This window comes from Chrysemys picta, chromosome 6, assembly GCF_011386835.1.
Source record: "Chrysemys picta bellii isolate R12L10 chromosome 6, ASM1138683v2, whole genome shotgun sequence".
NCBI lineage: Eukaryota > Metazoa > Chordata > Testudines > Emydidae > Chrysemys > Chrysemys picta.
In genome coordinates, this window is record NC_088796.1 from 127,309,289 (window position 1) to 127,332,604 (window position 23,316).

Sequence of the window (23,316 nt, forward strand, 5' to 3'; positions counted from 1 at the left end):
ACCCACAGGACTGTCGTAGCCTCGGGGTCAATGGCCCATGCGATGGCACCCTTGGAAGCCGTGGGGGTTCCCGCAGCCGTCCCAAGGGCATCAGTCGGTGTTAGGAGTCTCCAAAAAGCCATCTGCCATGGTCTCCCGCCCATCTGAGATGGAGGCCATGGTGCTTGGGGGAAGAAGGTCCTGCCGAGCAGGTCACAGAGGTGGTGGCACCTGCTGCAGCCACATCCTCTTTCTCATCCCCTGATGAGGCCATCATGAGGCCCCCACCTGTGGTCCCCTGGATGATGCCAAAGCTCATCAGGAGTTTTTGAGGAGAGTAGCCTCGAACTTGGGGCTAGAAACTGAGGAGCTGGAGGAGTTCTCGGACACCTTCAACGTCCTCAGCTCGGCAGCCCCCACTAGAGTCACGCCGCCAGTTCATGAGGGGGTGGCCAAAATTACCAAAGCCCTCTGGCAGACCCCCTCCTTGCTACCCCCAATTTCCAAGCGGGCAGAGCGCAAGTACTATGTGCCCGCAAGAGGGTATGAGTATTTTTATACTCACCTTGCCCCGAACTCATTAGTAGTGCCTGCAGTCAACGAGCGGGAAAGGCAGGGACCACCTGGGTGAAGAAGCTGGACTCTTTGGGGAGAAAGGTTTATTTGTCATCAAGCCTACAGCTGAGGGTAGCGAACCATCAGGCCCTCTTGGGCTGTTACGATTTTAATGTTTCCCAGAGGACCCCAGGAAAGAGTTCCAGGCCATCCTGGAAGAGGGGCAGGGAGTGGTGAGGGCGGCACTGCAGGCAGCTTCAGACACGTCTGATTCTGCAGCGCGGACCATGGTCTCGGCCATAGTAATGAGGAGGGTGGCGTGGCTGCAGTCCACTCCTCGGGCTTGTTGGTTGAGGTCCAAGAGTCCCTCCAGGACCTCCCATTCGGTGGCCAGGCCCTGTTTGCAGAGAAAACAGACGATAAGCTGCACGGGTAAAGGACTCGCACACCACACTCAAGACCTTGGGCCTGTACACTCCGGGGCAGCAAAGAAAGCGACTTAAGCCACGGCCTCCCCATCAGTAGCGCAGCCAACCTAGTCAGGAGCCTTACCATAAGAAGGACAAGGGTTACAAGTGCTGTCAGGGCCAGCAGCCATCTACCTCAACACAGGCTGGTGCTTCCCGCTCCCAGCAGGGGTCAAAGCGAGCATTTTGAGGGTGTGCCCAAGGGCGACATTCCAGCCACTGTCCTCGATCCTGCTCCCCTCCATTTTTCCAGCTGCCTTTCTTTTTTCCTCCCAGCCTGGGCGTCTATAACTTCGGACCGCTGGGTCCTCAAAACTGTGGCGCAGGGTTATGCCCTCCAATTTGTTTCAAACCCCCCATCCCACCCTCCCTCACCACCCCTCTCCAGGGACCCCTCTCATGAGAGTCTACTGCACCAGGAGTACAGGGCCTGCTGCAGGCAGGGGCTGTGGAAGAAGTCCCCGTAGACCTCATGGGCAAGGGGTTCTATTCCCGTTACTTTCTGATCCCAAACCCCAAAGGGCAGGGCCGGCTTTAGCAAGAGCGGGGCCCAATTCCTGGGGGCGGGGCTTGCTGCAAGCCCCGCCCCCAGGACCCGCGCCGCGGGGTGGGGGGGACGGGACGGGGGGACCCGAGCACCGCCACGGAGGGGACGGGGGGACCCGAGCCGCGCCACGGGGGGGGGACGGGGACGGGGGGGAGCCGAGCCGCGGGGACGGGGGGGGACGGGGACGGACGGGGGGACCCGAGCCGCGCCGCGGGGGGGGACGGGGGGACCCGAGCCCCGCCGCGCCGCGGGGGGGGACAGGGGGGAGCCGAGCCGCAGGGAAGGGGGGGAGCCGACCCGAGTCGCGCCGCGGGGGGGACAGTGACGGGGGGGACCCGAGCCTCGCCGCGGGGGGGACCCGATCCGCGGGGACCGGGCCGGAGCCGGGCCCCGGGGGCCAGGCCCCGGGGGCCGGGCTGGAGCCAAGCCGGGCCAGAGCCGCTGGGGCCTGCGGGAACGGGCCGCGCCTCCCCGGAGCCCTTCTCCCGTCCCCACCGCAGCTTACCTCGTGCTGCTGGCCGCCCCTGCTTCGTCTCAGACTTCCCGCGAATCTCTGATTCGCGGGAGCAGGGGAGGGGGCGGGGCGTGCAGGGGAGGGGAAGAGGGGGAAGTGAGCTGGGGGCGGGGCGGACAGCTGCAGCGCGGGGCCCTCTTGGCGCGGGGCCCTCTTGGCGTGGGGCCCAATTCAGCCGAATCGGCTGAATCGGCCTAAAGCCGGCCCTGCCAAAGGGGGCCTAAGGCCCATCCTGGACCTGCGACTCCTCAACAAGTTTCTCAAGAGGTTGAAGTTCCTCATGGTCTCCCTGCCCTCCATCCCCTCCCTGGATCTAGGAGACTGGTACTCCGCCCTCGACTTGAGGAACGTGTACTTTCATATAGCGATCTTTCAAGGACACAGTCACTTCCTCCGCTTCATGGTGGGATCCGCATACTACCAGTTCGCAGTGCTCCCCTTTGGCCTGGCAATGGCACCGAGGGTGTTCACAAGGTGCATGTCGGTGGTGGCGGCTCACCTCAGGCATCGAGGACCTTCTCCCGCAAGACCACGGTCGCCTCCTGCACTCCAGCCTCACCTCCCTCCACCTCACGTGAATGCTGCATGGTTGAACCTGGAGGAGTAAGCCTTCTCCAGGGAGGTGCAGCAGGTCTTTTGGGGAAGTAGAAAACCCACCACTAGAGCAACTTGCCTGGCGAAGTGGACAAGATTGTGCCACTGGTTCTCCCCGACATGTTCTTCTCTGCAGTCAATCTTGGAATACCTGCTCTTCCTGAAGAATCAGGGTCTGGCCCTCTCTTCTATCAAGGTTCATCTAGCTGCCATCTCGGCTTTTCATCCGCTGATCCAGGATAGATCGGTGTTCTCGCACAAGATGTCCATCAGGTTCCTGAAAGGCCTCAAAAGGCTCTTCCCTCCCGTTAGGGATCCTGTCCCACAATGGGACCGCAATCTGGTTCTTTCCAGACTCATGGGTCTGCTCTTTGAACCCTTGGGCTTTTGTTCCCTTTCCCACCTATTGTGGAAGGTCGCCTTCCCTGTGGCAGTGACGTAGGCTAGGCGAGTGTGGGAGATTAAAGCCCTAACCTTGGAACCACCATATACGGTCTTCTACAAAGATAAGGTACAGTTGCAACCCATCTGGCCGTCATGACGGAGGTGGTGTCTTCCTTCCATATCACCCAGGACATCTTCCTCCCCATGTTCTGTCTTAAGCTGCACAAGACCAATGAGAGGCGGCAGCACTCCCTGGACGTCCGACATGCCTTGGCGTTTTACCTGGAGCATACCAAGCCCTTTCGCAGGTCGACACAGCTTTTCATCACAACAGCGAACAGGATGAAGGGCCTTCTGGGGTCCTCTCAGAGGATCTCCAACTGGATCACTTCCTGCATCTGAACCTGTTATGAGCTGGCGCAGGTCCAACCGCCACCTCTGGTGAAGGACCACTTGACAAGAGCACAAGTGTCCTTGACGGGACATTTGCAGAGCTGCAACGTGGTCTTCGGTTCACACATTCACAGCACACTATGCCATCACACAGCAGGCCAGAGATGACGTGGGGTTCAACACAGCTGTTACAAGCTACACGTCCATGAACTCCTACCCGCTTCCGTTGGTACTGGTTGGGGTCACCTAACATGGAATGGACATGAGCAAGCACTCGAAGAAGAAAAGACAGTTACCCTTTTCCATAACTGGTGTACTTTGAGATGTGTTGCTCATGTCCATTCCATGACCCGCCCTCCTTCCCCACTATTGGAGTTCTGGCAAGAACTCCTTCCCTTTGATAAAACTTTAGGAATGCTCTCCCTTCCCCAGTGGAACGTACATTAAGAAAAAACAGAAAAAATCAGAAAGGTCCCCCACTCTCACCTTCTTTGATGAAGCCAACACATTGATTCTATCATAGTCTGGTCCATTTGATTCTGTTCTATGTAGGTTCTTATATTATATTCATCACCATAGTATGTGAGCACGTTCCAGTAGTTCCGTAAGTAATCTTCATCTAATCCAGACACTCAAGACTGACACTAGCTTCTTACAAATGTAGCCTGGGACAAGAGCAAATGGAATAACCTAGCATGAACTCTGATGTCCCTCCTGATCTTTGTAACCCTAATCCATTTAAATCAAGATACTGACTACTGCTGGCTGGACAGTCTTTCTGCCCAGTAAGACAGCCATCTGCTAAATTAAGAGCTGGAAGCTGGAAGCTGTTGTCCAAATAAAGCAGTTAAATTGCAGTAGTGTGTACTTCGCATAGTGAGAGCGCTTACTTTAATCACCTTCTTGCAATGTTTATTTATTTATTCTAATTTGTGCCTGCAAATTTTTTCCAATTTCTTTCTGCTCCAAATTTCCTTATTTTCATAACATATCTTTTCATTTCCATATATTTTCTAGGGTAAATAATCAATGTGTTCATTTGGTTAAAACCTAAAGCATAATGTAGAAAATACAATTTACATACAGATAGCCATTCAAGTGATAACTTGACAGCTCTGCATAAAAAAATGGAGAGGAGACTTCTGTATAGAACAAGAACTGGTTATTTTTCCCAATTCAGGTAACCAATGAGCCTCCAAAAGGACTTCGTGCAAACATCAGGCGAGCATTCACAGAGATGACGACTACGTTTTTTGAAGACAATATCCTTGGCATAAATTGGAGGAAAATGATTTTTGGCATTTGCTTCTTCCATGCTATCATTCAGGTATACCTGATGATATTAGTTCAGATAGCAGAGGTATTGAGATTCCATTACAAAATTAGTTCAAGAAGTCTGTTATATTCAGAATATGTCTGATGTAATCATAACTGTAATAGCAGTATTTTGTGCAAACCTTATTTAGCCATTAATTTCCAGAAACTAGAACTGGTAAGTTATATTACTAATTAGGGCTGTCAGTTAATCACAGTTAACTCACATGATTAACTAAAAAAAAAATTAATCGCGATAAAAAAAATTAATCGTAATTAATCGCACTTGAAACAATAGAATACCAATCAAAATTTATTAAATATTTTGGATGTTTTTCTACATTTTCAATATTTATTTCAATTACAACACAGAATTCAAAGTGCACAGTGCTCACTTTATATTATTATTTTTATTACAAATATATGCACTGTAGAAATGATAAAAGAAATAGTATTTTTCAGTTCACCTCATACTGTAGTGCAATCTCTTTATTGTGAAATTGTAATTTACAAATGCAGATTATTTTTCGTTACATAATGGCACTCAAAAACAAAACAGTATAAAACTTTAGAGCCTACAAGTCCACTCAGTCCTACTTCTTATTCTGCCAGTCGCTAAGACAAACAAGTTTGTTTACATTGACGGGAGATATTGCTGCCTGCTTCTTATTTACAATGTCACCTGAAAGTGAGAACAGGCATTCGCACAGCATTTTGTAGCTGGTCTTGCAAGGTATTTACATGCCAGATATGCTAAACATTCGTATGCCCCTTCATTCTTCGGCCACCATTCCAGAGGACATGCTTCCATGCTGATGATACTCGTTAAAAAAATAATGCATCAATTAAATTTGTGACTGAACTCCTTGGGGGGAGAATTGTATGTCTCCTGCTCTGTTTTACCCACATTCTGCATATATTTCATGTAATAGCAGTCTCAGATGATGACCCAGCACATGTTTGTTTTAAGAACTTTTTCACAGCAGATTTGACAAAATGCAAAGAAGGTACCAATGCGAGATTTCTAAATATAGCTACAGCACTCGACGCAAGGTTTAAGAATCTGAAGAGCCATCCAAATCTGAGAGGGACGAGGTGTGGAGCTTTTAGAAATCTTAAAAGAGCAACACTCCGATGCGGAAACTACAGAACCCAAACCACCAAAAAAGAAAATCAACCTTCTGCTGGTGGCATCGGACTCAGATGATGAAAATGAGCATGTACCAGTCTGCACTGTTTTGGATTGTTATTGAGCATAACCCGTCGTCTGCATGGACGCATGTCCTCTGGAATGGTGGTTGAAGCATGAAGGGACATATGAATCTTTAGCGCATCTGGCACGTAAATATATTGCAACGCCGGCTACAACAGTGCCATGTGAACGCCTGTTCTCACTTTCAGGTGACATTGCAAACAAGAAGCAGGCAGCATTATCTCCTGCAAATTGTAACCAACCTTGTTTGTCTGAGTGATTGGCTGACCAAGAAGTAGGACTGCTTGGACTTGAAGGTTCTAAAGTTTTACACTGTTTTATTTTTGAATGCAGGTTTTTTTTTACATCCTTCTACATTTGTAAGTTCAGCTTTTATGATAAAGAGTTTATACTACAGTACTTGTATGAAGTGAATTAAAAAAAAATTTTTGTTTTGTTTTTTACAGTGCAAATATTTGTAATAAAAAATAAATACAAAGTGAGCACTGTACAACTTTGTATTCTGTGTTGTAATTGAAATTAATATATTTGAAAATGTAGTAAACATCCAAAAATATTTAAAATAAATGGTATTCTATTGTTGTTTAACAGCATGATTAATCGCACAATTAAGTGCGATTAATTTTTTTAATCGCTTGACAGCCCTATTACTAATGCAAAGCATTTCTTATCAGTTAAGCTAATTATAATTTAAAAGGAAAGGTCCATACAAAGCACAAGACTTCTTTTCTCCTAAAAGATTACATTAAAATGTCTGTGCCATATTAATTATATCAAATGTAAGTGTGTCTCCTGAGATTTCTTATGGATAAATATGATCAAACATTTCGTTTAAGTGAAACTGTAGTTCCTCTTTACTGTGTTAGCAAACAATTCATCAGAAGAATTCTGCATGTTTTAAATTAAATGAACTCATAGACTACAGGGGGACACATGGCGGTAAGAGGAAGGAAATGTGCTGCTTTAATTATTCTGTTTTCATTTTGGTTGTTGAACGACTACACAATACTTTATTTAAATAGGCAGAGAACCAATCCTCACTCAGTTTTCAATCAGTCACTACTTGAGCAAATTTCCATTAAAGTCAATAGACTTTTTCTTGAGAAAGGACTGAGTAAGGACTTCAGGGTTTGTCCTGTAATGATTCGAATTTCTGATTGGATTAAACTAATAACTGAAACATTAGATTACTTTATCGTTAACGCACTAGCTAATTGCAATTGAATTGGAAGTGGGAAGACAGAAAATGGAAATTCACAAAATTTAGATACAGCTTAAATTTTGTGAATTTCCATTTTCTGTCTTCCTACCTCCAATTCAGTTGCAATTAGCTTGTGCGTTAACGATAAAGTAATCTAATGTTTCAGTTATTAGTTTAATCCAATCATCTTAAATTTTGTTCCTCTTCCTAAACCTTGCAGTTTGTTTTTACTCACTCTCTACTAAAACCTCTTGGAAGCATGAAGTGAAATCTGTTTACATACCAATGTTACCCTTGCTTAGCATACTAGGTTGCTGCTGTCAGATTATTCATGAATGTTGCGTCATTTGCATTCATCTCACTTAGAGAAAAAATCACAGAATGATTTATTTTGAAAAATAATGCAATATTTGGAATTACATGAACTGGGCAGATGGAGAGCTGTAAGATTAGACGTGTAAGATTAGAATTCTGAGACAACCTTCCCCATCTGTAATAGGGAGATTTATCTCCTAAGTGACCAGGAGCTAATCCTTTACTTTTAATAGTACTGTACTGTAAGGGGTGGGGAATGGATAGAACTGAAGCTCAGCTGACCCATTGCTGGCGGGGGGTTGCAATGTGCTCATGGCATAAGACAACTGGAAATCACTACCCTCTCCTGCCCTGAGAGCCAGAAGAAAAATATGACTTGAGGGGGGAGTGTCCCTGAGGACCAGTGCCTTCAGGTGCTACTCATGGGTAAGGCTGCGATTTAGTTATGTAGGTCCCAGAAGTCATGGAATCTGTGACTTCCAAAGACCTCCTCGACTTCAGCCAGCACCAGCTGGGAGTGCAGGGTCCCTGGCTACCGCGGGAGGCAGGGAGGACCCCTGCAGCTCAGAGCTGTCAGCAGAAGGAGACCCTGGAGCTCTGAGCCCACACAGGTTTTGGGGGCCCCTGGAGCTCCCAGCCCACCAGCAGCTAACCAGGCTCCCCATTTTGTCATGGATATTTTTAATAAAAGTCAGGGACAGGTCACCGGCAACAATGAAAAATTCACAGAAGCCCATGACCTGTCCCTGACTTTTATTAAAAATATCCTTGATAAAATCTTAGCCTTAGTCATGGGGCAATAAAGCTTACACATCGCCCCTTGCTAAGGTCTGTGCTAATCTAAAATTTGAAATTGCTATCTGAAGACAACCCCACATTAACAGTACAATAGCTCTGAGCGTCCTGAACAAAGTAATCTTATTCAGTTTTGCTTTTAATTTAATATTCAAGGAGAGGAAAAAGTTTGGACCTCTTGGGTGGAACATCTGCTATGAATTTAATGACAGCGATAGAGAATGTGCCTTACTGAACCTAAATCTTTACTGTCAAGAAGGAAAGATACCCTGGGATGCCCTAACTTACATAACAGGTACAGTGCTTAGATATTTTATTTTAACAGTTCCGGTATTAGCAGTTATCTACTTCTAGCATTCCTCAATAAACACAAGATATTACTAAGCTATATAGCTACTTGCAACAACTTAGCAGGTCTAGGTTGATTATTTGTATAGGGCCATATTATGCTTTTACTTATAACTGTGGAACCCTACTGAAGTCAAATACAATTATCAATCTTCACCTTTTATAAAAAGAAGAACAGGAGTACTTGTGGCACCTTAGAGACTAACAAATTTATTAGAGCATAAGCTTTCATGGACTACAGCCCACTTCTTCGGATGCATATGGCACCTTTTATGGCATTTTAAAGTTGGAGTCTGGGTAAGGCACTAGCTAAGTGTATGTCTACACTGGAACTAGCGGTGTAATTTCTGGCTTGAGTAGTCATAGCCACGCCAGCTCTGCTTGAGTTAGTGCACTAAAAATAGAAGTGTAGGCACAACAGTGTGAGTGGCGGGATGGGCTAGCTGTCCTGCTTATGGTCCAGTCTACAACCCTAGGTACCCTCACCCATCCCGCTGCTTGTGCTGCCACAACCACACTTCTATTTTTAGCATACCAGCTCGATCAGAGCTAGCATGGGTATGTTTCCCTGAGGTGGAAACACCTTCAGCTCCAGGTTAGACATACCCATTCAAATGCTATCTACCAGACTGGCATCAAGGGCATGGGCCAAACAGCAAAAACCTGTGTGGTTTTGAAAGGTCCTAAGCTATGTCCATCCTGCAGAGTTTCTGTTTGGAAGGATCTCCTGATTGGAGAAAATTAGCAGCCTTCTAACTTGATGACGCTAGTCACCTTGAACAGAGAAGTCCCAGCATTCAGAGCTATTGTGGACACGTAGGAGCATCAAGCTATGACCCCTCCAATGGAAACCTGCTATCAAAGTAGCAATATCCAAACAGCTGCTTAATTACCCATAGCAACAAGATAATCATCCTGCAGATTATATCTCGTTAACTCCTTGGGCAAGAAGAAAAGAAAATTGCCAACTCTCACTTTACAGAGTCAAATACAAGTGATTTAAAAATTCTTCAGCAACTGTGGAGAGCCTGATAAATCTAATCTAACCATTAGTAATCACCATTGTATAGGATAGCAAACCAAAGCCTCTGTTCAAAAGCAGTTTTTTATACTTCAATAAATCTTTTCAGGAACACAAAGGGGCCTGATTCATCACAGTGTTACTGCAGCTTCTCATGAGTGTAACTACATTGATTTCAGTGCAGTAACGACAGTGTAAAACTGGAGTAAAATAGTAGTGGGTAGGCCCTTCCTTCTGAAAGTAAAACAACTTGGAACTCCGAGCTCATTGCATTCTGTACTGGTACCATGCAGTCAGCACTGATTATTAGAGAGATTAGATTATAATTTCTGGTTTTTGACAGCAAGAATTTAAGGTAATTTTTCTTCACAATTTTAGTAATGTTCCTGTTTGCTTTGCTGCTTAGCTGTGCTAAGTAGATTTTAGTTTGCACAATTAGTTAGACAGGAAACAAAAATGGTAGTTTTATGATAAAAATAATTAAAGTGACTTATGAAGGAATAATGACTATCTTCCAAAGAGTAAAGTAAAAGAAATAGAAACACATTCACAGTGGTTTAGGCACAACATATCTGATCCCTTATTCTAACATGTCCTTCTAGATTACCCCTGAAATGTGAAAATGCATTTCACCTAGCTATTTCATGGTGGTTTATAATTTTTTACTTAATATGGCCTTTATCACAAACCCTGTAGTTTGGTTGTAGTATTCCACAGTTTTAGAATTGCTTTCATAGTAGTTACTTCACAAGATAGATATGTGAACATAACAGTTAAAAGAACAGGAGTACTTGTGGCACCTTAGAGACTAACAAATTTATTAGAGCATAAGCTTTCGTGGACTACAGCCTACTTCTTAAGTACTCCTGTTCTTTTTGCAGATACAGACTAACACGGCTGCTACTCTGATAACAGTTAAGGGTCTCTCCTTGCCTAGGTTTTACATTTTCCCCGTTAGTTACCTGTACTATACAGCAAAAAATCCTTTCCCAATGTAAATGAAAAATAGGCCCCATTATTCTGTTCTGTGTTTTGTCAAGCTGAAGATTAAAACTACTGTAAATTCTCTGAGATGAGAATACAAGTGCTTTCAAGCTTGCCTACTAAGTGAAGCCCTTTCTGTGGCACAAATTGCATCTGAAAGTGTTCTGTCAGTTTGAGTTGTAATGATTTGTTCATTCACCCATGTATATTAAATGCTTGTTTACAGCTAATTGATTTTACTTCAGTATCAGCCTCATGGACGTTACTTCAAAGTTGTATTGGACCAAATTCCCATTATCTTAAAATTACCTTTGGTTCACTTCGTGAACATTTATTTCATATGTTTTTAAGGAGGATGTTTGCAGTGTAGTTGTAGCTGTGTCAGTCCCAGGATATTAGAGGGACAAGGTGGGTGAGGTAATATCTTTTATTGGACCAACTTCTGTTTAAGGTGGATGGATATTTGAACACTGGTTCTTCTGTTTTGTTTTTGTTTTTCCTGCATGCAGAATGAAATGCTGCCGGAGTTCAAGTTTCAGACATCTGAGCAAAGTCTCTCCTGCTCCATTTCTCCTCCCCCTTACTCTGCCCCTTCCTTTTTCTTTTTGATCAAGCATAACTTAACTTTAAATGGCCAGGTTTCCTAGCACTTCTGTGGTGTTGTTTTTTTAAACCCTGTCTCCTAAAACACCTGAAAAAAAACATGGTACCTGTTGTTAAATGTCTATAGAGCTGTTCAGATTTATCTTAGGAGAACTGATCCATTCAGAAACACAACATCCCTATTTATCTCCTTCACCATAAATGTCTGGTTCTGAAAGCCTCAAACTCAACTCTCGCTAGGGGAATCAAATGAATTGCCAGTGCATATACAGCTGTGGAAAACTGACTGCAGAAGGTATTCTGAGCAGAAAAGGCCTAGGCCACTGAAAATGAAGTCTGTAAAGCTGCCTCCTGCTCATTCATCAACACCCTTGTAAAGGGCTTGGTCTTCATTCCTTCGTAGCACAGTCCTTCAGCAGCAAGCTGCTCCAAGCACTGGCCCTAAAATAGATTCATTCTACCAAATTTCGGAAACGGGAACCTTCTTTTTGTTCTCCTTATCTCTTCCTCCCCAATAATTCTCCTTATTTCTTGCTGTGTATCCAGTGTCTCAATTTAAGGCAAAGGCCAGGTGGCAGGATGGAGTATTGGTTACCTGATTACAGGGCCAATGCAAGCCCGTACGGGACCATAAGCAGGAATATTTTGGTGGGCCCCTCACCCATGCACAACACATACTAATAATTAATAGGAGACTCCTTTGAGCTGCTCGGGGCCCTAAGTAATTGCTTAGTCTGCTTGTGCCTAGCGCCAGCTCTGCCTGATGACTCCTCCCCTAATTTGCCCCACAACATGAAAGTTCTTTGGATCTCCCTATGATGGCTGCTTTTCAGATCCCTGTATGTAGTTAAATACTGTTGAATATGATGTTACTCTTATGAGCTTATATATAGCTACTAAGAAGAAGGCGGTGTTTCTGTATAGCTTTGAAAGTACGAAGATGATGTGAGTGTAGAGTCCAAGCTGTCTAGCTTCATGGTCAATCTGAGCTGCCATTCAATGTCTGAGATTAGGGCAGAAGTCAGTCCCAGAAAGGAGATCATCAGATAACAAATTTCTGTTACCACATTAAGGGCCAGAGTTTCCCGGTTCAAAATGGATCATGAAAATTGTGTGTACCATTGTATGTGTATCTTGCATATGCAGTTACTCCATTACGCAGCAAATTCAGTGACTGTGAATACAGTTATTAGGTTAATTAGTAAAAAGCAACAGAGGGTCCTGTGGCACCTTTAAGACTAACAGAAGTATTGGAGCATAAGCTTTCGTGGGTGAATGCCCACTTCATCAGACTCTTGCTTCTGATGAAGTGGGCATTCACCCACGAAAGCTTATGCTCCAATACTTCTGTTAGTCTTAAAGGTGCCACAGGACCCTCTGTTGCTTTTTACAGATTCAGAGTAACACGGCTACCCCTCTGATAGGTTAATTAGGCACATGATATGCAGCTACCCAGTTTACATAGATCTAGAAGGGACCTCGAGAGGTCATCTGATCCAGTCCCCTGCCTCATGGCAGGACTAAGTATTATCTAGACCATCCCTGAGAGGTGTTTGTCTAACCTGCTCTTAAAAATCTCCGATGATGGAGATTCCACAGCCTCCTTTGGCAATTTATTCCAGTGCTCAACCACCCTAAGAGGAAGTTTTTCCTAATGTCCAACCTGAACCTCCCTTGCTGCAACTTAAGCCCATTGTTTTTCTTAACCTCTGAGGATAGGACAAGAAGCAATTTTTCTTCCTCCTCCTTGTAACAATCTTTTACATAATTGAAAACTGTTATCATGTCCCCTCTCAGTCTTCTCTTTTCCAGACTAAACAAACCCAATTTTTTCAATCTTCCCTCATAGGTCATGTTTTCCAGACCTTTAATCATTTTTGTTGCTCTTCTCTGGACTCTACAATTTGTCCATATCCTTCCTGAAATGTGGTGCCCAGAACTGGTCACAATACTCCAGTTGAGGCCTAATCAGCATGGAGTAGAGTGGAAGAATTACTTCCCGCATCTTGCTTACAACACTCCTGCTAATACATCCCAGAATGATGATTGCTTTTTTTGCAACCGCGTTACACTGTTGACTATTATTTAGCTTGTGATTCACTATGACCCCCAGATCCTTTTCCGCAGTACTCCTTCCTAGGCAGTCATTTCCCGTTTTGTATGTGCGCAACTGATTGTTCCTTCCTAAGTGGAGTACTTTGCATTTGTCCTTATTGAATTTCATCCTGTTTACTTCAGACCATTTCTCCAGTTTGTCCAGATCATTTTGAATTTTAATCCTGTCCTCCAAAGCACTTGCAACCCCTCCCAGGTTGGTATCGTCCACAAACTTTGTAAGTGTACTCTGTATGCCATTATCTAAATCATTGATGAAGATATTGAACAGAAATGGACCCAGAACCGATCCCTGTGGGACCCCACTCGTTATGTCCTTCCAGCATGACTGTGAACCACTGATAACTACTTTCTGGGAATGGTTTTCCAACCAGTTTTGCACCCACCTTATAGTAGCTCCATCTAGGTTGAATTTTCCTAGTTGTTTATGAGAAGGTCACGTGAGACAGTATTAAAAGCTTTACTAAAGTCAAAATATACCACGTCTACCGCTTCCCCCCTATCCACAAGGCTTGTTACCCTATCAAAGAAAGCTATCAGGTTGGTTTGACACAATTTGTTTTTGACAAATCCATGCTGACTGTTACTTATCACCTTATTATCTTCTAGATGTTTGCAAATTGATTGCTTAATTAATTGCTCCTTTATCTTTCCAGGTACAGAAGTTAAACTGACTGGTTTTTAATTCCTTGGGTTGTCCTTATTTCCCTTTTTATAGATGGGCACTATATTTGCCCTTTTCCAGTCTTTGGAATCTCTCTTGTCTTCCATGACTTTTCAAAGATAATCGCTAATGGCTCAGATATCTCGTCAGTCAGCTCCTTGAATATTCTAGGATGCATTTTATCAGGCCCTGGTGACTTGAAGATATCTAATTTGTCCAAGTAATTTTTAACTTGTTCTTTCCCTGTTTTAGCCTCTTCTGATCCTACCTCATTTTCACTGGCATTCACTATGTTAGACATCCAATCACCACCAACCTTCTTGGTGAAAACCAAAACAAAGAAATCATTAAGCACCTCTTTGATTTCCACATTTTCTGTTATTATTTCCCTCCCCTCCGTTGAGTAACGGGCCTACCCTGTCCTTGGTGTTCCTCTTGCTTCTAATGTATTTGTAGAATCTTTTCTTGTTACCCTTTATGTCTCTGGCCAGTTTACATATACAGCTGCAGTAATTACATGCTCAAATTAGGCACATAATTGTGTGCGCAACTTGTTTGAAAACCTGATATTTTTTTATTAGTCGACTTAGATGTATTGCAGTGTCAGATTTTATTAGTTATCACTTCAATGATTTAAAAAAAATCTTTCTGACAGTTAAACACTCTTATTTCCATGAAAGTGACGCACAAAAATCATGCTGTGCTGGATTCTAGAGAAGATGAAAGTTAAAATTTTAAAAAGTAAAAGCTTTTTTATATGTGAATCGATATATGAAATTGTAATCTGTAAAACTCAAACACTGTTGCAGGTGAAATTACTTACGGAGGGCGAGTTACAGACACCTGGGATCAGAGATGCCTGCGTACAGTCTTAAAGAGGTTTTTTGCTCCTGAAACATTAGAATATGATTACAAATATTCCGAGTCAGGTAAATACAATTAGAATTATAGAGGATTTCCATTTAGGTTAATGCAAACTATGTTTGTCCCATTTTTTTATGATTTTGTGTGTTTAATTCTGTATTTGTGTTTTAGAAAAATTCTGATCTTTCTGTGATGAATCTTGCATCAGTCAATGGGGTCTGGTTCACTCTGTGTGTCTAAGAACTGGATAACAAGCTTAGTTAATGTCTTCCTAGTTTTTTATTGAGAAAAACGTCTCTTGCCCCACAGAGGACATTATTGGTAGTGTATCTCCTTCCATTCCCACAGACAGAAGTCTCTGACTCAGAAGTGCAGTTTCCAAAAAGAAGCTTTTGGCCCAAATTTTGCAGTATTTGAGAAGAACCTTGAGCTCTGTTGTGGACTTTCTAAGATTTTCAGGGACTCCGTAGAATGTGGTTCTTCTCTCAAAAGTCACTATGTAAAATATTACCTTCTTACTCTGAGCCTTGCACCTGATTCTCTTCTCATACTATTTTTACACTAGAGTAGTCCCTGACTTCCATGATTTACTCCAGCATAAATGAAAGGAAAATTAGTCCCACAATATGTATAAAGAGTTATATCTGCCGAATTTAGTGACAAAACTATTTTTGCTTGTGTTTTATACTTCCGTTAGCACTGCTGAGCCAACACAATTAACGGTAATAATTGTCCGTGCTTCTAACTTCTAGATCTTAGAACACATTGCAAAGATGAATAAACATTATCTCCATTTTACAGATGGGAAAACCAAAGCACAGAGAGGTCAAGGGTGAGATTTTCAAAAGTGCTCAGTCCACTCAGTTCCCATGGTTTTCAAAAGGGCTCATCTTAATCTAAACACTTAATCTAAAACTAATCTGGCACCGCAAATGGGAACTCATAAGTGGCTCATGGTCACATAGTGAGCCAATGGCAGCTTTGGAAATAGAACCCAAGTCTACTGACTTTCCTGTCTAGTGCATATTTAGTGGATGATGCTACCTCCCGTAAGAAAGAGAGAACTAGATTGTATCTAATCCTTCTTGCACATCAGCAGACTTGTTTGCTAAAATCCAATAAATTACAGTTGAGCAAACCCATTGAAGACAATAGGGTTTCCCAGGTGTCATCAAGGGCATAATCTAAAGACAAAGGGTTCGTGCATGTGTAATTGAGGGCAGAATTTGGCCTGCAGAACCTTTATCCTAGGTAATGGTGCATGAGAATCTATCTTGACTTGCATATTCCAGGGTGAATGGCAGGAATGGCAGATTAGAAAAAAAACATTTTTTTACTTGTGAACTGAGCATATCTGATCTGGAAATGCCAGAGAGATGACAAGCCTAGAACCCCACTGCTATTTTTACAGAGCCACTTCTCTGATTAGAGCTGTACTTTAAAGTCCTTACCAGAACTGGCCCAGGGCTAAAAGTTTAGCACAACCAGGAAGATTCCAGTATTGCTGCAGGGTTTATAATGAGTCCTTGTATTCCGCTGATGGTGCTAAATCTTTTTACCCTGGCCATCTTCAGGGAGAAGGGAAGCTCTCTTGCTTCCCATTAAATATGGAAAAGATGCATAGCACCATGCTCAACAGGTGTTTGAGGTGGATCCCACTGCTACAAGCACTGCACATTGTCAGCATTCTCTGCCTGAAATGGGGCCAGAGCGTCAAACGAAGAGTTGACCAGAGGGACATTTCTCACTAATTTGGGAGCATTTTATACCCCCTTTGCGCTGTTGCAAATGACTACACGAGGCCCAGTGCAATGGAGCATCGAGCCCATGGAGTTTGAATCTCTCCTTCTTGAGCTGGGCTACTCCTAAGATTCCTTTTTTCAGGACTGCTCCGCTCACTCCCTCCCCAGAAAGGCTTTTCTACCTCCCTTGTTATCAGTGTGAGGCAATGAACCACCTGTCTCAGTGACTCACCAGAACCCACATCACCATTTCTCTGCAGGAACAACTGGGAGCAGTTTTTCAGACGTGCTGCCACCCATTACAAATCGATCTATTTTTGGTACTTGTATGGCACCCATCATTGTAGCCTCTGAGTGCCTGGCAATCATTATTGTACCTATCTTCCCAGAATCCCTGGGAGGTAGGGCAATGCTATGATTCCCATGGAACAGAGGTACCCAGAGGGTAAGTGACTTGCCCAAGGTCACATAGCAACTCTGTGGTGGAGCAAGGACTTGGACCCAAATCTCCAAAGTCTAAGGCTAGTGCCCTGACCACTGGACCCTCCTTCTGCTCTATCCTACATATACAACTTCAATGCCTTTAATGTCATTTATTCGTGTCCCTTTATATGTATTTCCCTGGAAGAACAGGGGGAGCGGAGGAGAGAATTTAATTTCAGTTTGCTGAATATCCATCACAGGCCAGTGACAGATTGCACTTACTTCAGTCCAGCACTTATCATCTCAGCCACACCAGTCTTTCTTTCTTCCAGTCCTGGTAGTTATGCTGTTAACAGATGGCAATTAATTATGAGTAGTTAACCCTAGTTGTGTAAGTTGCTGAGTAGCTAGAAGCCTCCAAAGAGGAAAAGAACTGTAATGACCCACCAGAGAGTTGGAAGGCCAGTCAGGAACTAACCTGGGGCTCACTCTACCTGTGTGAGTTGCCACTTGTCAGGTTTTTAGCTCCGCAGTCAAGCCTGTGAAAGCCATTTGATTCTTTTTATTTTAAATAAAGTTTGTTCTGTCTATGCGATATAACAAGCAACATCCCTTATCCTGCTCAAGTTTTTACATTGTTTCCTCAGGCAACAAATATCCAGTTGTTTTTCTGTTCCAGAATATAACCCATTTGCTTCAAAAGTTCTAGTTCCTCTGAAATGCTAAGACACGCTAATGCAAAACATGAACATGTGGGACTTTTGGCCCTACCTTTGTAAAATTCTGCCTCTAACAATTTTAGAGTGTCAGAATCTGGTATATGCCTGTCACTCATAATGAAAAATGTTACCATCCAAATGTATTTTAAAGCATATTCGTATTGATGTTTTGTTGTTTATGTGGTGAATTCCTTTACTTCTTTGGATGTGCTTTCAATAATTTAAGTTTTTCCTAATAATATACAATATATACATTTTGACATTTCCATACATTTTTGCTCATTTATTTCACAATAAAACATTTTAATATGGAATCTGTATGTGTATTTGTGTAACAGGTATATATTTTGCCCCTATGGCTGATAGTTTGCAAGATTATAAAGACTATATTGAAAATTTTCCTTTGATCGACGACCCAGAAATATTTGGAATGCATGAGAACGCCAATTTGGTTTTCCAGGTTTGTAGGCTTTTCTTAAATACATGTTCTAAATTAATTATATTAAACGAATTATACTTTGTAGTTTAAAGGGAGAATTTGATTTAATAATTATAGTTTGTTAAGCAGAAATAACAAGAATTGCTAGGGAATCCACCTCTACTCATTAGATTTATTTTTTCCCATATGTAACTCCCGAATATGTTCTTTAACCTGTTTCCGGTCAAGCTGCGTTTTTATGAAGTGCACCATGATTTATGCTGGACTGTTGTTTATTGACATTGATTCTATCCTTAGATTTACACAAATCAGCCTCTTCTTATGGGACATTATAATTCTGGATTAGACTGAGAGATGTGAAGGAATACTGACAACCTGTTCAGAACACGTACATTAATATTTATTAAAACATATGCATTTTCCCTGGAGGGACCCAAACAATCTTCCAGAATCCTTAAATCCACCCTCATAGTAGTCTAGGAAAAACAGCATTACACACATACAAACACTCATTAAAAATAGTTAGATAATGTGGTTGAGATTTTGAAAACAGACTAGGGGATTTAGACACAGATCATAGAATACCTGGGTTGGAAGGAACCTCAGGAGATCATCTAGTCCAACCGCCTGCTCAAAGCAGGATCAATCCCCAAACAGATTTTTGCCCCAGATCCTTAAATGGCCCCCTCAAGGATTGAGCTCACAACCCTGGGTTTAGCAGGCCAGTGCTCAAACCACTGAGCTATCCCTCCCCTGAGCTGGGTGGGACACAAGTGATCTAGGTTCAGGTTCTGGCTTCACCAAAGAATTGGTGGCCTTAGGCAAGTCACTTAATCTCCGTGTGTCTTTGTTCCCTATCTGTAAAATGGGGATAGTGATACTTCCTTTCTCCCACCCTTAGAATTATCTATTTAATTTGAGAGCTCTCCAGGAGAGAGACTGTCTCTTGTGATGTGCATGTACAGCACCTAGCACAATAGGGCTTTGATCTTGATGGGTAACTCCAAGGTGCTACTATAACATAATGATCTTAACTTCCACTAAATTAATGAAAGTGTCTAAGTCCCCTAGACCAGCAGTTCTCAAAGCCAGTCTGCCGCTTGTTCGGGGAAAGACCCTGGTGGGCCGGGCTGGTTTGTTTATCTGCCACGTCCGCAGGTTGGGCTGATCGTGGCTCCCACTGGCCGCGGTTTGCCGCTCCAGGCCAATGGGGGCTGCGGGAAGGGCGGCCAGCACATCCCTCAGCCCGCGCCACTTCCCGCAGCCCCCATTGGCCTGGAGCGGCAAACCACGGCCAGTGGGAGCCGCGATCGGCTGCACCTGCTGATGCGCCAGGTAAACAAAAGGGCCCGGCCTGCCAGGGGCTTTCCCTGAACAAGTGGCGAGCCAGCTTTGAGAACCACTGGCCTAGACTGCTTTGAAAATCTCAACTACACACTCTCTCTTCCACACACAATACACCATTGAAAAGCAATATCTTTTGTCTGTCATAAGCACTGGATTAGAAAAACATCCACTTTTGCTTGTAGTATAATATTAATTCTAAAAACTAGACTAACGTCGCAATAAGCTTATGGCACAGCACTATAAAAGCAAAAGCCTGTCATACCACCTAAAAAAACCAGAAGATAAACTACACATTATTTAATAAACTTTGGTCCTAGGGGTTTGAAGCAGGGATTTTATAACTTCCAATAGTAAGATAATTAAAAACATTAAAATTTTAACTCAACTCCCTTAATTTTAGAGTCTCATTCAGTATATACTGCAGTAAGTTTAATTAACTAAGTTAGAAACGTACTGAGAAAAAATGCATTTCACACTTCTTTCTGCAGAAAGCAGTAAAAATTGTTACTTTTAGATAGGTCAATGGGGAAAATAAAAACAAATCTTTTTTATCTAATTTTAAATGTTTATACTGAATTCAAGCAGCATCAAGGTCTGGAATTCAGTGCAGTGGAATGGATGCATTTTATAAGAGATGGAGGTTGAGAAAAAACTATTCCCATGTTTTCCAGCTTTTTTTCATATATATATAAGATATATATATGACTCAAAATAACACACTCAGTGATCATGGTGACTTATTTCTTATGGTAACAATAGCTGGTCAAAAAAGCCACCTAAAAACAGAGCAAAGTCCTATTTACAGATTTCAATTACATTTTCAAGTAAATTCAAGAATGAAAATATCGTGAACAAATTATAAAATTTTCCTTGGAAGAAATTGGTTCTGAATATAAACACCTAAAAAAGAGAGAGAGATTAATATATTTAAGTAATAACTTGTGATGGCAAATTTTTAAAGGTTCACTGCTTTTCTGTTTTTCTCTTTGCAGCGTAAAGAGACTAGCACTTTAATCACGACAATACTTGAGGTTCAGCCAAGATCAACTGCACAAGGATCAGGAAAAAGCAATGATGAAATTGTTCAAGAGCTTGCTAGCACTATCTTGACAAAACTGTCTGGTAGGATAGTGTTTTTAATGGGTTTTTGCCAATATTACTGCATATATATATAATGGTATTTGGGAAAAATATGTTTGTTTGTTTGTTGAAGAACCTTTTGCATATATAGGAAAACTGTTATCACCGGAGGTGTCAGGGTTCCTTCCCCACTCTGAACTCTGGGGTACAGATGTGGGGGCCCGCATGAAAGACCCCCTAAGCTTAATTTTTACCAGCTTAAGTTAAAACTTTCCCAAGGCACAAGTTCCACCTTGTCCTTGATCGCTGCCACCACCAAGTAATTTAAACAAACATTCAGGGAGGGCCACTTGGAGCTCTACCTCCCCCAAAATATCCCCCCAAACCTCTTCACCTCCTTTCCTGGGGAGGCTTGAGAATAATATCCTAACCAATTGGTTACAAAGTGAGCACAGATCAAAGCCCCTGGGTCTGTAGGATACTGAAAAACAATTAGGTTCTTAAAAGAAGTTTATTTAAAAAAAAGATAAAAGAATCACCTCTGCAAAATCAGGATGGAAGATAACTTTACAGGGTAACAAAAAGATTCCAAACACAGAGGATTTCCCCTCTAGACAAAACTTTAAAGTTACAAAAACAGGGACAAACCTCCCTCTTAACACAGGGAAAATTCACAAGCTAAAACAAAAGATAATCTAACGCATTTCTTTGCTATTACTTACTATTTCTGCAATACTAGATGCTTAGTATAGGGAGATGTATTTACCCTGCCCTGGCTCCTTTGCTGACTCCGAGAGAACAAAACAAAGACACAAACAAAAACCTTCCCCCATAGATTTGAAAGTATCTTCTTCCCTTATTGGTCCTTTTGGTCAGGTGCCAACCAGGTTATCTGAGCTTCTTAACCCTTTACAGGTAAAAGAGGAATTAACCCTTTACAGGGTAAAGAGGGATTTTATGCTACCCTTAGCTGTATGTTTATGACAGGAGGTATATGGTGGTATCAGATGTGAATGTATCTCCACACTAACACAATAAACATACACGTAACTACATGTAAATAGAACTTGTTAAAATGGATCAAAAATATACTGTACTTTAAATGATAAAAGGGGAAAAAAACAACAATTCATAATTAACCTATAGCACTTGCTATAGGGGGAGATTTTCATAGGGACAAGGCACGGTTAGGCACGTAACAATCATTTGTGCCTTTGAAAATCGTGCCCCAAAGTGTTACTGAGACAGAAAACATACTAGAATTTAAAACATTTTGCATGGATAATCAAAATATCCAGATTTACACTGGCTAGACTATACATTTATAGAGATGATAACTTTTATGCTTCAGAATGTAAAACAATCAACAGCTGTGTGGGGTCATAACTATAATGTTATTGCACAATGGTAATGGTTTATGCCTTCCTGTAAAGCATCTGATACCGGCCATTATTGGAGACAGGATATTTGACTAGATAGACCAGTGGTCTGATCCTGTATGGCATATCCTACTAGTTGTGTGTGGCATATAGACACAGCGGGGAAGACATCCCCAGAGAAGGGTGGTGATTCAGGTGCTTAAATCCTGTAAAAGTCAATGGAATTTAAGTATGTGCTTTAAAGTAAGGCACACGCGTACGTGTTTTCCTGATTTTTCTTAGTCAAAAAAATCTCTTCCTTTATGTTTATTCATGAGTGTGACAGGGCAGCCTATAAAACGAGAACAGAAATAGAAAATATTCTCAGCTTTGGGCTAAACCCAGTGCTGTATGGCCTGGCTGTGGAGACTTGCCTTCCCAAAGGCATTCTCCCTTTTCCATCTTCTAAGCAGCCACTCTTAAATATCTTCCCTCCAGTACCTATTCAAGAAGAGGGACAAGCTTAACTGGTGCTAACTCTCTGCGAACAAAGGGGAGCCTCTGCACATGGGGACAGGAAGTTTTAAGATGTGCAACTAAAGCCTCAGTCCTGCAATCAAACCTGCACAGGGAGTCATCATTTACCCTCACAGAAACTCCTGCGCAAGTCAGTGGGATTCCATGCTGGCAGGCCCTTATGCATACACAGAACCCCATTGACTTCAGTGGGGTTCCAGGCAGGCAGGAGGGTCCATCCATGTGGTTCTGATTGCAGTGTTAGGGCATAAATTATGTTGTGAGATTTAGCTATTGCATATAAATGCAGTGTTAAGAGATCCTTCCTAATGCACCTAAGAGCTGGGGGAACGTGTCGTTAAAGCTGTTCACCAGAAAACAATGAAGATTCCCTTGGGGAACAAAGGATGAAGCTTGTTGCTATGATATCCTGTCATACCAATTAGTTTGTCAGAACATAAGATTTTCTAAACAGTTGTAACTGTTAAATCCATGTACAATAATTACATTTTTTTAAAATTATGCACCATTGTGCCGGTAATACGCAAACACGTCAGGTGCAATTATCTACATGTGGTGTTTTTTTCCTAAATTCTTGCCCCAGATAGCGAAATATCACTGAAATTCTCTGCTCCGTAATCATTGTGAAGATATTTAATTTGTTCCCATTTTAAGAAGAACGTGTTTCAATATGTTTTTAATGTCAAATGGTTTAATGGTTTCTCTTTGGAGAGAGGTGGAATGTCTTGATTTTCAAACATGTATTTTGGAAATCTTTCTCAGTAATATGTACATTTTATTTTCAAGGGAAAATGTTGTTTG

At 42.5% G+C, this 23,316-nt stretch overlaps 1 protein-coding gene across 5 annotated transcripts in view; it reads left to right on the top strand.

Annotated features, from left to right (window-relative positions):
* Window positions 1–23,316, top strand: part of DNAH6 (dynein axonemal heavy chain 6) — a 203,099-nt gene that overhangs the window by 170,537 nt on the left and 9,246 nt on the right. For 3 of the 5 annotated variants that reach the window (XM_065549807.1, XM_065549810.1, XM_065549808.1), the window contains 5 exons: window positions 4,614–4,760; window positions 8,428–8,566; window positions 14,816–14,935; window positions 18,093–18,214; window positions 20,533–20,662. In XM_065549807.1, the coding sequence (XP_065405879.1) occupies window positions 4,614–4,760; window positions 8,428–8,566; window positions 14,816–14,935; window positions 18,093–18,214; window positions 20,533–20,662 (658 nt within the window). Of the gene's footprint in view, window positions 1–4,613; window positions 4,761–8,427; window positions 8,567–14,815; window positions 14,936–18,092; window positions 18,215–20,532; window positions 20,663–23,316 lie in introns of those variants that run through there. The other 2 variants (XM_065549809.1, XM_065549812.1) reach the window with 2 other exon arrangements.